The following is a 13,627-nucleotide window of genomic DNA, read 5'->3' as shown; positions in this document are numbered from 1 at the left end:
GAAGAGTCAGAGTCGTCCAAAGTAGCCAGGACCTCCTTTAGAAGTAAAGGGGTTGTTCAAGTTTAAATCGAAAATTTACTTATTCAGATTCTGCAGAATTTCCCCCCATCATGTCAGAGATCTCACCTTCAGAGGCTACTGAAGTATCTTCCTCATCAGACCCTTGGGAAAGGTTGACCAGTGAAGATTTAGTTTGATCAGAAACCTTACTAGCAGAAAAAGTTTTGGATTTCCTCTAACGCTTACCCGCAGTAAGGAAAGCAGATAAAGCTGCAGACACCGCAAAAGTTATCTGTGCATCAAAAATCTCCTGGCAAATAAACACCCCCAGGAGGGTTAGAGGAACTGCAAGGCACTCTATGTGAAACCATTAAGGCTTGGGACATTTGAGGAGAAAGCTGAGGCATATTCTAATCAGCATTATCCTGAGAGACATGTGGCTCAGAAGGGAGTAACTCGTCTTTAAATTTTAAAGTCTTAGCTAGACATGTAGAACAGAATTGCATAGGTAGGATAATTTGACCCTCTAAGCATAGTAAACATTTGTCCATAGAAATACAAGCATCCTGTTCTGTGTCCATAACTGAACAGATCCCACTAATAATCAAAATGGGAAAAGTAATTTTAAAAAAATTCAATAAAGCCGGCAGGTTACTGAGAGGACATTTTTTTAGAATCTGCAGAGGAAATCCTCAGAGCTATTATCTCTAAAACACTCACTACAGATAAAAATACAGGCGCCACTAGCCCTCAGTCTATCTGAGGTGTCCTCCTTCAGCTGCCACTAGATCGAATAATGAGGACTCCCCAGCAGGTGACAGAAATTCCTGCTTCCAAGACGATCAGTTCGTCAAGTGCACATCCGTCAGAAACATTTTCACAGACGGACAAAAATACTCCTCTCAGCGTAGTAGCAGGAAGAGCGGAGGGTCATGTGATCAGCAGAGAAGAAAAGAAACTGTGCCACAGTAAAAAGTGCACGTATGGTAAACACACTCAAAATTAATATAGTCTTATTCTCCAGCTCCCGCACATGAATTCTGATCAGATCAAAGGAGGGAAAACTAAACCTCCTTAAAAACACTTCAGCCACTCATGAGAAATACAATTCTCAAAACAGAGGGGAAGGAATTAACCCCTCAGCCTCATTCATAAATTAGTTTAACACATACAAATATGCCTGCAGAAAAAAACCTTTTTTGTACCCTGAATAAAAGGATAAATCAAGTCCTAAATGATCCAATAGAGGATTTAACCCCTTACAAGTGCAAACCTTCAGTACCTAGAAGGCAAAAGCACTTACCTGAGGATCCTGCTGCCGGGCAGAGAGACAGCTACAAGGTGTGATATATACTCCACTCTCTATCAGGGACCTGTAGACAAAGAAAGAACAGAGCAACTAACTCTTTTTTTAAAAAAAGGGGTAGAAAGTGTGTTAGAAGTAAAGCAAGGACCACCTCGCTGCCTTCTAACTGCTAAAGGCCACTATACTCTTACTAAAGAGATTGACATGGATTGAGCCAGACCCCAATCCTTGTTTGCAGGTAAACTACCCATTAAAAGGATTAGTCTTCTCAGACACTCATCTTCGTTCTCCAGTCACAGAGGCAAATAATGACTGGGGGTTATGGGTAAGGAAAGTGACACTTAAAAGCTCTGCTGGGGTGCTCTTTGCCTCCTCCTGCTGGCCAGGAGGTGAATAACACCTATTCAGAGAGGCTTACCAGCTCTCCTCTAATTTTCATCCTACCTAAAATAATTCTTGAATTGGCTCGACTCACTGCTGCAACTACAATCCACCCTCAACCTGTAGAATGTAAGCTATTTGAAGCAGGGCCCTCTTCCTCTTGTACTAGATCTGTATAGTTTGTTATGTTTTTGTATGTTATCACTAACCCTTGTTATTTTATACCCCTATCTCTGTACCCAGTGCTACGGAATTTTTGCGGCGCTATACAAATAAATTATTATAATTGCCTGTTAGCCTTTAAGATGTGTAGAAAAACAAAATTTATGCTTACCTGATAAATTTCTTTCTCTTGTGGTGTATCCAGTCCACGGGTTCATCCATTACTTGTGGGATATTCTACTTCCCAACAGGAAGTTGCAAAGAGGACACCCACAGCAGAGCTGTCTATATAGCTCCTCCCCTAACCCCCACCTCCAGTTATTCGACCGAAGACAAGTAAGAAAAAGGAGAAACTATAGGGTGCAGTGGTGACTGTAGTTTTAAAAATAAAAACACCTGCCTTAAAGTGACAGGGCGGGCCGTGGACTGGATACACCACAAGAGAAAGAAATTTATAAGGTAAGCATAAATTTTGTTTTCTCTTGCAAGGTGTATCCAGTCCACGGGTTCATCCATTACTTGTGGGATACCAATACCAAAGCTTTAGGACACGGATGAAGGGAGGGACAAGGCAGGAACTTAAACGGAAGGCACCACTGCCTGCAAGACCTTTCTCCCAAAAATAGCCTCCGAGGAAGCAAAAGTATCAAATTTGTGGAATTTAGAAAAATCTAGAAAAATTTAGAAAATCTGTTCAACAGAGGCCTCGTGTTTAAAAGCCCAAGTGGAAGCTACCGCTCTAGTAGAATGAGCTGTAATTCTTTCAGGAGGCTGCTGGCCAGCAGTCTCATAAGCTAACCGGATTATGCTTCTCAGACAAAAAGAAAGTGAAGTTGCCGAAGCCTTTTGGCCTCTCCTCCTCCCAGAGTAGACAACAAACAATGCAGATGTTTGACGAAAATCCTTAGTAGCTTGTAAATAAAACTTTAAAGCACGAACCACGTCAAGATTGTGTAACAGACGTTCCTTCTTTGAAGAAGGATTAGGACACAGTGACGGAACAACAATATCCTGATTGATATTCTTATTAGATACTACCTTAGGAAGAAACCCAGGTTTGGTACGCAAAACTACCTTATCTGCATGGAAGATCAGATAAGGGGAATCACACTGCAAGGCAGATAACTCAGAAACTCTTTGAGCCGAAGAGATAGCTACTAAGAACAGAACTTTCCAAAATAAAAGCTTGATATCTATGGAATGCAAAGGTTCAAACGGAACCCCTTGAAGAACTTTAAGAACTAAATTTAAACTCCATGGCGGAGCAACAGGTTTAAACACAGGCCTGATTCTAACTAAAGTCTGACAAAATGCCTGAACATCTGGAACATCTGCCAGACGTTTGTGCAAAAGAATAGACAGAGCAGAAATCTGTCCCTTTAAGGAACTAACTGATAATCCCTTTTCCAATCCTTCTTGGAGAAAAGATAAAATCCTAGGAATCCTGACCTTACTCCATGAGTAACCCTTGGATTCACACCAATGAAGATATTTACACCATATCTTATGATAGATTTTCCTGGTGACAGGCTTTCGAGCCTGAATCAAGGTATCAATGACCGACTCGGAGAAACCACGTTTTGATAAACTCAAGCGTTCAATCTCCAAGCAGTCAGACGCAGAGAAATTAGATTTCGATGTTTGAATGGACCTTGGAGTAGAAGGTCCTGCCTCAGCGGCAGAGTCCATGGTGGAAAGGATGACATCTCCACCAGATCTGCATACCAAGTCCTGCGTGGCCACGCAGGTGCTATCAAAATCACTGAAGCTCTCTCCTGCTTGATCTTGGCAATCAGACGAGGGAAGAGAGAAAATGGTGGAAACACATAAGCCAGGCTGAAGGACCAGGGCACTGCTAGAGCATCTATCAGTGCTGCCTGGGGATCCCTTGACCTGGACCCGTAACAAGGAAGCTTGGCGTTCTGGCGAGATGCCATCAGATCCAGTTCTGGTTTGCCCCATAGTTGAATCAGCTGGGCAAATACCTCCGGATGGAGTTCCCACTCCCCAGGATGAAAAGGCTGCCGACTTAGAAAATCCGCCTCCCAGTTCTCTACTCCTGGGATATGGATAGCTGAAAGATGGCAAGAGTGAGCCTCTGCCCATAGAATTATCTTGGAAACCTCTATCATTGCCAGGCGACTCCTTGTTCCCCCCTGATGGTTGATATAGGCTACAGTCGTGATGTTGTCCGACTGAAATCTGAAGAACCTGACCGCAGCCAGTTGCAGCCATGCCTGAAGAGCATTGAATATCGCTCTCAATTCCAGAATGTTTATAGGGAGAAGGGCTTCCTCCTGAGTCCATGAACCCTTAGCTTTCAGGGAGTTCCAGACCGCGCCCCAGCCCAGAAGGCTGGCATCTGTTGTCACTATAGTCCACTCTGGCCTGCGGAAGCTCATTCCCCTGGACAGATGGACCCGAGATAACCACCAGAGAAGAGAATCCCTGGTCTCCTGATCCAGATTTAGCAGAGGAGACAAATCTGTGTAGTCCCCATTCCACTGATTGAGCATGCAAAGTTGCAGTGGTCTGAGATGTAGGCGGGCAAACGGAACTATGTCTATTTACATACACTGAGCCACTGACAGCCGAGAAATGGAATGAAGAGCACGGCAGGAAGTTAGCAGCTTTGATATCCTGACTTCTGTCAGAAAAATTTTCATTTCTACTGAATCTATCAGAGTCCCTAGGAAGGAAACTCTTGTGAGAGGGGAGAGAGAACTCTTTTCTACGTTCACCTTCCACCCGTGAGACCTCAGAAAGGCCAGAACAATGTCCGTATGGGACTTGGCGATTTGAAGAGTCGACGCCTGGATCAAGATGTTGTCTATGTAAGGAGCCACTGCTATGCCCCGCGGCCTTAGGACCGCCAGTAGGGACCCCAGAACCTTTGTAAAGACTCTGGCGCCGTGGCTAACCCAAATGGAAGAGCCAAAAAACTAGTAATGCCTGTCTAGGAAGGCGAACCTGAGGAACTGATGATGCTCTCTGTGAATCGGAATGTGGAGATAAGCATCCTTTAAGTCCACGGTAGTCATATATTGACCCTCCTGGATCATAGGGAGGATGGTTCGGATTGTCTCCATCTTGAAGGATGGGACCCTGAGAAATTTGAGATCCAAGATTGGTCTGAAAGTTCCCTCTTTTTGGGGAACTATAAACAGGTTTGAATAGAAACCCTGCCCCTGTTCCTCTCTTGGAACTGGGTAGATCACTCCCATAACCAGTAGGTCTTGAACGCAATGTAAGAATGCCTCTCTCTTTATCTGGTTTGCAGATAGTTATGAGAGATGAAATATCCCCTTTGGAGATGAACCTCTGACTTCCAGAAGATATTACATATCTTGGGCAAGAGACGTCCAGGATCCCTGGGCACTAGAGATTGTTTCCCAGGGATCCTGGACGTCTCTTGCCCAAGCCTGGGCGAAGAGAGAAAGTCTGCCCCCGACTAGATCCGGTCCCGGATCGGGGGCTACCCCTTCATGCTGTCTTAGAGGCAGCAGCAGGCTTTTTGGCCTGCTTCCCTTTGTTCCAAGTCTGGTTAGGTCTCCAGACTGGTTTGGACTGGGCGAAATTCCCCCTCTTGTTTTGCATTAGAGGAAGCTGAAGCTGCGCAACCCTTGAAGTTTCGAAAGGAACGAAAATTATTCTGTTTGGTCCTTAATTTATTGGACCTATCCTGAGGAAGGGCGTGACCTTTTCCTCCGTAATGTCAGAGATGATTTCCCTTCAGGCCAGGCCCGAATAGGGTCTGTCCTTTGAAGGGGATGTTAAGAAGCTTAGACTTTGAAGTAACGTCTGCTGACCAGGACTTAAGCCATAGCCCCCTACGCGCCAGAATGGCAAAACCTGAATTCTTAGCCGTTAGCTTGGTTAAATGAAAAACGGTGTCAGAAATAAAGGAATTAGCTAGGAGCTTTAATCCTGTCTAAGATATCATCTAGCGGGGTCTCCACCTGTAGAGCATCCTCAAGAGACTCGAACCAAAAAGCCGCTGCAGCAGTAACTGGAGCAATGCATCAAGAGGCTGGAGAATAAAACCTTGATGAATAACAATTTTCTTAAGGAGACCCTCCAATTTTTTATCCATAGAATCTAGGAAAGCACAACTGTCCTCGACAGGGATAGTTGTACGCTTAGCTAGGGTAGAAACAGCTCCCTCCACCTTAGGGGACCATCTGCCATGAGTCCCGTATGGCGACATCTATGGGAAACATCTTTTTAAAAGCAGCAGGAGGAGAGAACGGCAACACCTGGTCTATCCCATTCCTTAGTAATAATTTCCCGAAAACCTCTTAGGGACTGGAAAAACATCAGTGTAAACAGGCACTGCAAAGTATTTGTCAATTTTACACAATTTCTCTGGAACCACAATGGGGGTCACAGTCATCCAGAGTCGCTAAAACCTCCCTGAGCAATAAGCGGAGGTGTTCAAGCTTAAATTTAAACGCAGTCATTTCAGAATCGGACTGAAGTAAAACCTTCCCTGAATCTGAAATGTCACCCTCAGATAGAAACTCCCTTGCACCGGCTTCGGAGCCTAGTGAGGGTATATCGGACACAGCTATTAAAGCGTCAGAAAGCTCTGTATTTGTTCTAGCCCCAGAGCTGTCTCGCTTTCCTTGTAACCCTGGCAGTTTGGACAATACCTCTGTGAGGGTAGAAGTCATAACTGCTGCCATGTCCTGTAAGGTAAAAGAATTAGACGCGCTAGATGTACTTGGCGTCACTTGGGCGGGAGTTATAGGTTATGACACATGGGGAGAGCTAGATGGGCATAACCTCCCTTTTTTCAGTCTGAGGAATTCTCTGGTGATAAATCTTTAAAAGCCATAATATGGTCTTTATAGTTTATAGATACTTCAGTACATTTGGTACACATTCTAAGAGGGGGTTCCACAATGGCTTCTAAACATATTGAACAAGGAGTTTCCTCTATGTCAGACATGTTTAACAGACTAGTAATGACACCAGCAAGCTTGGAAAACACTTTAATAAATGTGAAACAGCAATTAAACAAAAACGGTACTGTGCCTTTAAGAGAAAAAAAACTAACACTTAAACTGCAAAACAGTGTTAAAATGTAGTAAAGACTTCGAAATTTTTACAGTGTGAGTAAGGGACTAAAGCAACATTGCGCCCACTTGCAAATGGATGATTAACCCCTTAGCCCCCAAACCGGATTTAAAAAACATCAACCACCGGTAAAAGACAGTTAAGCACCTTGCCACAGCTCTGCTGTGGCTCCTACCTGCCCTCAAATACGATTAGTGAAGAAATAAGCCCTCTATAGTGGTCCTCAGATGCAAGAGGACTCCTCTAGGGAAGCTGGATGTCTCAGTCTGAAAGAAACTGCGCAATTAAAGCGCGAAAATAGGCCCCTCCCACCCTGTACTCAATGTCAGAGGGGCCTTAAGGAAATACTCCTAGGAGTAATCTGACTATGCCATGTGGAAAACTAGGCCCAAATAAAGACTTATCACCCTCAGAGAAAAAAACGTCCCATTTATGAAACATGTAAACGTTTTGTCACTAATTAATATGAGTATTAACATGAGTATTACCCCACTTTGTAAGCATGATCCCAGTCGTTTGCAAAATCACTGCATCTAGCTTACCCTCAATATACACAAGGTTCTGTCAGCATTTTCTAGAACTTATCCTTTCTCTAGAAATAAAAGTACTAAACATACCTCAAAGCAGGTAATCTGCAGACCGTTCCCCCAACTGAAGTTATCCCATACTCTTCAGTTATGTGTGAGAACAGCAATGGACCTTAGTTACAAACCGCTAAGATCATCAACCTCCAGGCAGAACTCTTCTTCTAATTTTCTGCCTGAGAATAAAACAGTACAACGCCGGCACCGTTTAAAAATAACAAACTCTTGATTGAAGGCAAAACTACACTAAATCACCACATATCTCTTTATACTTCCTATCTTGTCGAGAGTTGCAAAGAGAATGACTGGAGGCGGGGGTTAGGGGAGGAGCTATATAGACAGCCTCTGCTGTGGGTGTCCTCTTTGCAAACTTCCTGTTGGGAAGGAGAAAATCCCACAAGTAATGGATGAACCTGTGGACTGGATACACCATACAAGGAGAAATAAAGACTGTGTTGAGTAGCTGTGCAGAAAAAAAACTGCATATGTATCCCAGCATTTAATTTACACCTAGAAAATTCAAGCATGAGCTTAGAAATGGGATATATTTTAGAAATAAATATTTTTAATATATTTACCACTAAGAGGCCCATTTATCAAGCTCCGTATGGAGCTTGAGGGCCCGTGTTTCTGGCAAGTCTTCTAAAGAACACTGCTCCATAACCCTGTCCACCTGCTCTGAGCAGGCAGACAGGAATTGCCACAATTCAACCCGATCGAGTACGATCGGGTTGATTGACACCTCCCTGCTGGCGGCCAATCTGCAAGGGGGCGGTGTTGCACCAGCAGCTCTTGTGAGCTGCTGGTGCAATGCTGAATACGGAGAGCGCATTGCATTCAGTGAGGTCTTGTGGACCTGATCCGCACTGTCGGATCAGGTCCGTAAGACCTTTGATAATTTGGCCTCTAAGTGACAAATGATTAGGGATGAAGATTAATAGAAATAACTTCTGACAAAATGGTCAATCAATAGGAGCTAAGAATATGCTAAAATAATTAAGAAATGATACTACTTTTCCTACATGTGCTATAACCTTTCTAAAATCCCCATTCATCTCATCAAACACAGAAACCTGTAACACTAGTTATTGCAATAAGGGTCACGCTTGTTTTCCTTTCTGTTCCTTATAACTATGCTTTTGGACCCAATAAAGTTTAATAGTCTTTAAGTTACCTGGGAATTTAGAGAAATAAGCCTTTTGGTATTTGCTGCCGTTCTCATCACTCCAGAAGTGAGTGGGTTGAGACGGTAATGGTTTTAAACACACCAGCTCCCCACTTTCACCCCACACAGGCTCTCCTGAAGAAAGAGAACATATAATTGTTTTATTTATCTAAAAAGAAATCAAACATGACGTATTCCTTATATTCCTTATATCTTATTAATGTACATTTTAATATCTTGGCTGGAATATATTTATACTATACATAAATAATAACAATAATAATACTGTTATATACTGTGAAATACAACATGTGTTTGGCATCTAAGGCAAGGTAAGCAAAACATAATCTCCTAATCACTACACTAAAAATACACACACAAAAAAATCAATTCTAATGTATTTGTTTGATATGCAAATGCTTCTGGCTTGTGAGTATCTAATTCACAGTTTGCAGGTTCTGAAGATAATTGTTGAGTATGACCCACTTAATTAAACATATTCATTGCAATCTTGACATTAACACCTCTAGAGAAGCACGCAAAGGATTGTGTCACTAACAAGCTTCACCCTTATGTTGCCATAGATATATGAAGTGCATCATCAGAAAATGAGTTTGTGGTCACTAGGGCAGAGAAACATCAGTGATGAACTGCTCTTGCTGGAACATATAATAACATAATAATCTCGTCCTTTATTTTCTCAGAGGAAGGCAAGCTAATGAAGGGTTAACCACAGATAGATTACCTGTTTCACTCCAAGCTTCTATTGCCATTGCAAGGTTCCTGGCCTGAATTTCTCCTTTATAAACTGGAAGGCGCACGTTTTGGCCCATGAAACACGATATAATATCCGTGCCACCTGCAACAGTAGCAGCACAAGATTACTTTAGCAGCAGGAACATTTAGCTATATTGAGCATGGGGAGAGTGAAAATACTTTGCATTTATATATGCTCAAAGTAGTAAAGACTGAAGTAGATATCAGAAAATAGTTCTACAATTAGAAGACATGCAAATTGTAAGACTAAAGTATGATAAATTGCTACTTCACATAAAAAATGATGACTATGTAAACAATGGTAGGCGAGGGTAACAAAAGTGTGAAAATTAAATTGATTAGCGGCTATATATATATGGGATTATTGTAAACATAATACCCTCAGGAAGAGAGTACAGTACAGTAAAGAGAATATAGACTATTATTTGCATTTTAGAACATAATAAACAAACTAAAGACATAGGCAGAGAAGATTGTGACTTACATGCAGGAAAAAATTGTAATTTTTTATAATTTTATTTAAAAAAAATACTAATTAAAAAGTTTGGATTTCAGAATAAGTTTGGATTTCTGGATTTGGACCTATGTATGTATGTTTTATATTGTTATTTTTTTTTTTTTTTATTAAATCTTCATCATTCTATTTTCCACCATCTTATACAGATTTTAGTATTTCATGATAGGTGCGTATTCATTTTTTACTACTAAGAGAACGAATGACATTTGAAAATAGAAGTGAATTTAAAAGGGTCTTAAAATGACATGCTCTATCTGAATCATGCAAGTTTAATTTTGACTCTCCTATCCCTTTAATCAGCAAAGCAGTGTCTCCAAAACACTTTCTAAGTAAATATTTCCGTTTCATGATCCACTTGACTCCCTGAGGGGCCTGTGGCTTGTTACATCACACTACCAAAAAGTCAATAAAAGCAATGAAACTCAAGTAACACTTTGCACAATGTTCCAAGCATCGCAGAAAGGGTAAATAGGAACTGTAGAAATAATGAAGAAAAGCAAACAGCCTTTCAAGTTTGACTTTTGTTTTAAATATCTTGAAAAAGGTGAGGAGGAAATAAATTAGTATATATATATTAGTTAAAAAAAAAGCTTAGCAACCATAAAAATATGCATAAACTTTAATTGTAAATCTTGTAGAAAAATGTCTTGATAAGTTTTTCTAAGGGATCATAAAATGCTAATTATAAAACACCATGCAGAAGATTCATGGGTCCCTATTTATCAAAGTCTGGCGGACCTGATCTGACAGTGCTGATCAGGTTGGCCAGACCTCGCTGAATACGGAGAGCAATACGCTCTCCGTATTCAGCATTGCACCAGCAGCTCACAAGAGCTGCTGGTGCACACGCTGCCCCGCCAGCAGGGGGTGTCAATCAACCTGATCATACTCGATCGGGTTGATTTCCGGCGATGTCTGTCCGCCTGCTCAGAGCAGGCGGACAGGTTATGGAGCAGCGGTCTTTGTGCCCGCTGCTTCATAACCGCTGTTTCTGGCGAGTCTGAAGACTTGCCAGAAACACGGGACGTCAAGCTCCTTTCGGAGCTTGATAGATAGGCCCCATGGTGAACTTCAAGTGATAGGCACAGGTACAAAGAGACAAAGCAAAAATGCTGAGGAAGCTTTGGTACACACAGTTGTCCACTTACCTGAAATAGAGCCTAGCAGGACATTTTTCTTTATACTATTATACACATATTCGTAGCTTTGAGGCTTTAAGGGGGATCCTGTAGATAGTATTGTATGAAGGGTTTTCAGACTGTTTGTTTCAGCTGGAAGAAAAAGATTTGCCAGTGTGGTGGCGGCAAAAAAATGGTTTATTTAACTGTTCAAGGGGTTAAGCTAATTATACTTGAGAGGGAAAGAAAGAGTGAAGAGAGAGTGAAGAGAGAGTGAAGAGAGAATGAAGACAGAGTAAAGAGAGTGAAGAGAGAGAATGAAGACAGAGTAAAGAGAGTGTAGAGAGAGAGAGAGATAGAGAGAAAGAGAGAGGAGTGAAGAGAAAGAGAGAGGAGTGAAGAGAAAGAGAGAGGAGTGAAGAGAGAGAGAGAGAGGGGGGGGAGTGAAGAGAGAGTGAAGAGAGAGAATGAAGACAGAGTAAAGAGAGAGAATGAAGAGAGAGAGAGGGTGAGAGAGAGTGAGATAGTGAAGAGAGAGAGAGTGACGAGAGAGAGAGTGACGAGAGAGAAAGAGTGAAGAGAGAGTGAAAAGAGAGAATGAAGACAGAGTAAAGAGAGTGAAGAGAGAGAGTGAAGAGAGAGAGTGGAGAGAGAGAGAGAGAGAGAGAGAGAGAGAGAGGAGAGTGAAGAGAGAGAGAAAGAGAGAGTGAAGAGAGAGAGTGAAGAGAGAGAGAGAGTGAAGAGAGTGAGTTAGAGAGAGAAGAGAGAGAGAAGAGAGTGAAGAGAGTGTGAATAGAGATAGAGGAGAGTGAAGAGAGAGACAGTGAAGAGACCGTTTGAAGAGAGAGAGTGAAGAGAGAGACAGTGAAGAGAGAGAGAATTTGTACAAAAACTGGATACAGAAGTAAGTACTGTGTATGCCTTTTAGGTATTTTGTAAACATTTTATGACAAAAAAGAAAGTAACAGTTATGAAGTAAAACCTGGAAGTCATTTTCAATTTCTGGTTGGTGACAAATCAGTAAAATAGGATTTTTGTACATAATGACGAATTCCTTTCTTCATGTACTTAGCGACAGCACATGAAATAGGAAATTAAAACTAGACCATTCTTTATTTATGTAGAAGCCAAGTGAAGGAAAACAGAATTTATGCTTACCTGATAAATTACTTTCTCCAACGGTGTGTCCGGTCCACGGCGTCATCCTTACTTGTGGGATATTCTCTTCCCCAACAGGAAATGGCAAAGAGTCCCAGCAAAGCTGGTCACATGATCCCTCCTAGGCTCCGCCCACCCCAGTCATTCGACCGACGGACAGGAGGAAATATATATAGGAGAAACCATATGATACCGTGGTGACTGTAGTTAGAGAAAATAATTCATCAGACCTGATTAAAAAACCAGGGCGGGCCGTGGACTGGACACACCGTTGGAGAAAGTAATTTATCAGGTAAGCATAAATTCTGTTTTCTCCAACATTGGTGTGTCCGGTCCACGGCGTCATCCTTACTTGTGGGAACCAATACCAAAGCTTTAGGACACGGATGAAGGGAGGGAGCAAATCAGGTCACCTAAATGGAAGGCACCACGGCTTGCAAAACCTTTCTCCCAAAAATAGCCTCCGAAGAAGCAAAAGTATCAAATTTGTAAAATTTGGCAAAAGTGTGCAGTGAAGACCAAGTCGCTGCCTTACATATCTGGTCAACAGAAGCCTCGTTCTTGAAGGCCCATGTGGAAGCCACAGCCCTAGTGGAGTGAGCTGTGATTCTTTCAGGAGGCTGCCGTCCGGCAGTCTCATAAGCCAATCGGATAATGCTTTTAAGCCAAAAGGAAAGAGAGGTAGAAGTCGCTTTTTGACCTCTCCTTTTACCAGAATAAACAACAAACAAGGAAGATGTTTGTCTGAAATCTTTAGTAGCCTCTAAATAGAATTTTAGAGCACGGACTACGTCCAAATTGTGTAACAAACGTTCCTTCTTTGAAACTGGATTCGGACACAAAGAAGGTACAACTATCTCCTGGTTAATATTTTTGTTGGAAACAACTTTCGGAAGAAAACCAGGCTTAGTACGCAAAACCACCTTATCTGCATGGAACACCAGATAGGGCGGAGAACACTGCAGAGCAGATAACTCTGAAACTCTTCTAGCAGAAGAAATTGCAACCAAAAATAAAACTTTCCAAGATAATAACTTAATATCTACGGAATGTAAGGGTTCAAACGGAACCCCTTGAAGAACTGAAAGAACTAGATTTAGGACTCCAGGGAGGAGTCAAAGGTCTGTAAACAGGCTTGATCCTAACCAGAGCCTGAACAAATGCTTGAACATCTGGCACAGCTGCCAGTCTTTTGTGAAGTAAAACAGATAAAAGCAGAGATCTGTCCCTTCAGAGAACTTGCAGATAATCCTTTCTCCAAAACCTTCTTGTAGAAAGGATAGAATCTTAGGAATTTTTATCTTGTTCCATGGGAATCCTTTAGATTCACACCAACAGATATATTTTTTCCATATTTTATGGTAAATTTTTTCTAGTTAC

The 13,627-nt window shown here is 41.9% G+C and overlaps 1 protein-coding gene across 1 annotated transcript in view; it reads right to left on the bottom strand.

The window, feature by feature from the left end:
* AACS (acetoacetyl-CoA synthetase) overlaps nt 1-13,627 on the bottom strand; it is a 350,996-nt gene that overhangs the window by 29,299 nt on the left and 308,070 nt on the right. The window contains exons 12-14 of the mRNA XM_053701850.1: nt 11,120-11,242; nt 9,423-9,536; nt 8,687-8,812 (exon numbers count right to left, since the gene is read on the bottom strand). Coding sequence (XP_053557825.1) covers nt 8,687-8,812; nt 9,423-9,536; nt 11,120-11,242 — 363 coding nt within the window. The remainder of the gene's footprint in view (nt 1-8,686; nt 8,813-9,422; nt 9,537-11,119; nt 11,243-13,627) is intronic.

This window comes from Bombina bombina, chromosome 2 (assembly GCF_027579735.1).
Source record: "Bombina bombina isolate aBomBom1 chromosome 2, aBomBom1.pri, whole genome shotgun sequence".
Lineage (NCBI taxonomy): Eukaryota > Metazoa > Chordata > Amphibia > Anura > Bombinatoridae > Bombina > Bombina bombina.
The sequence above is the reverse complement of the archived record's forward strand: the minus strand, read 5'-3'. Positions and strand labels throughout refer to the sequence as shown.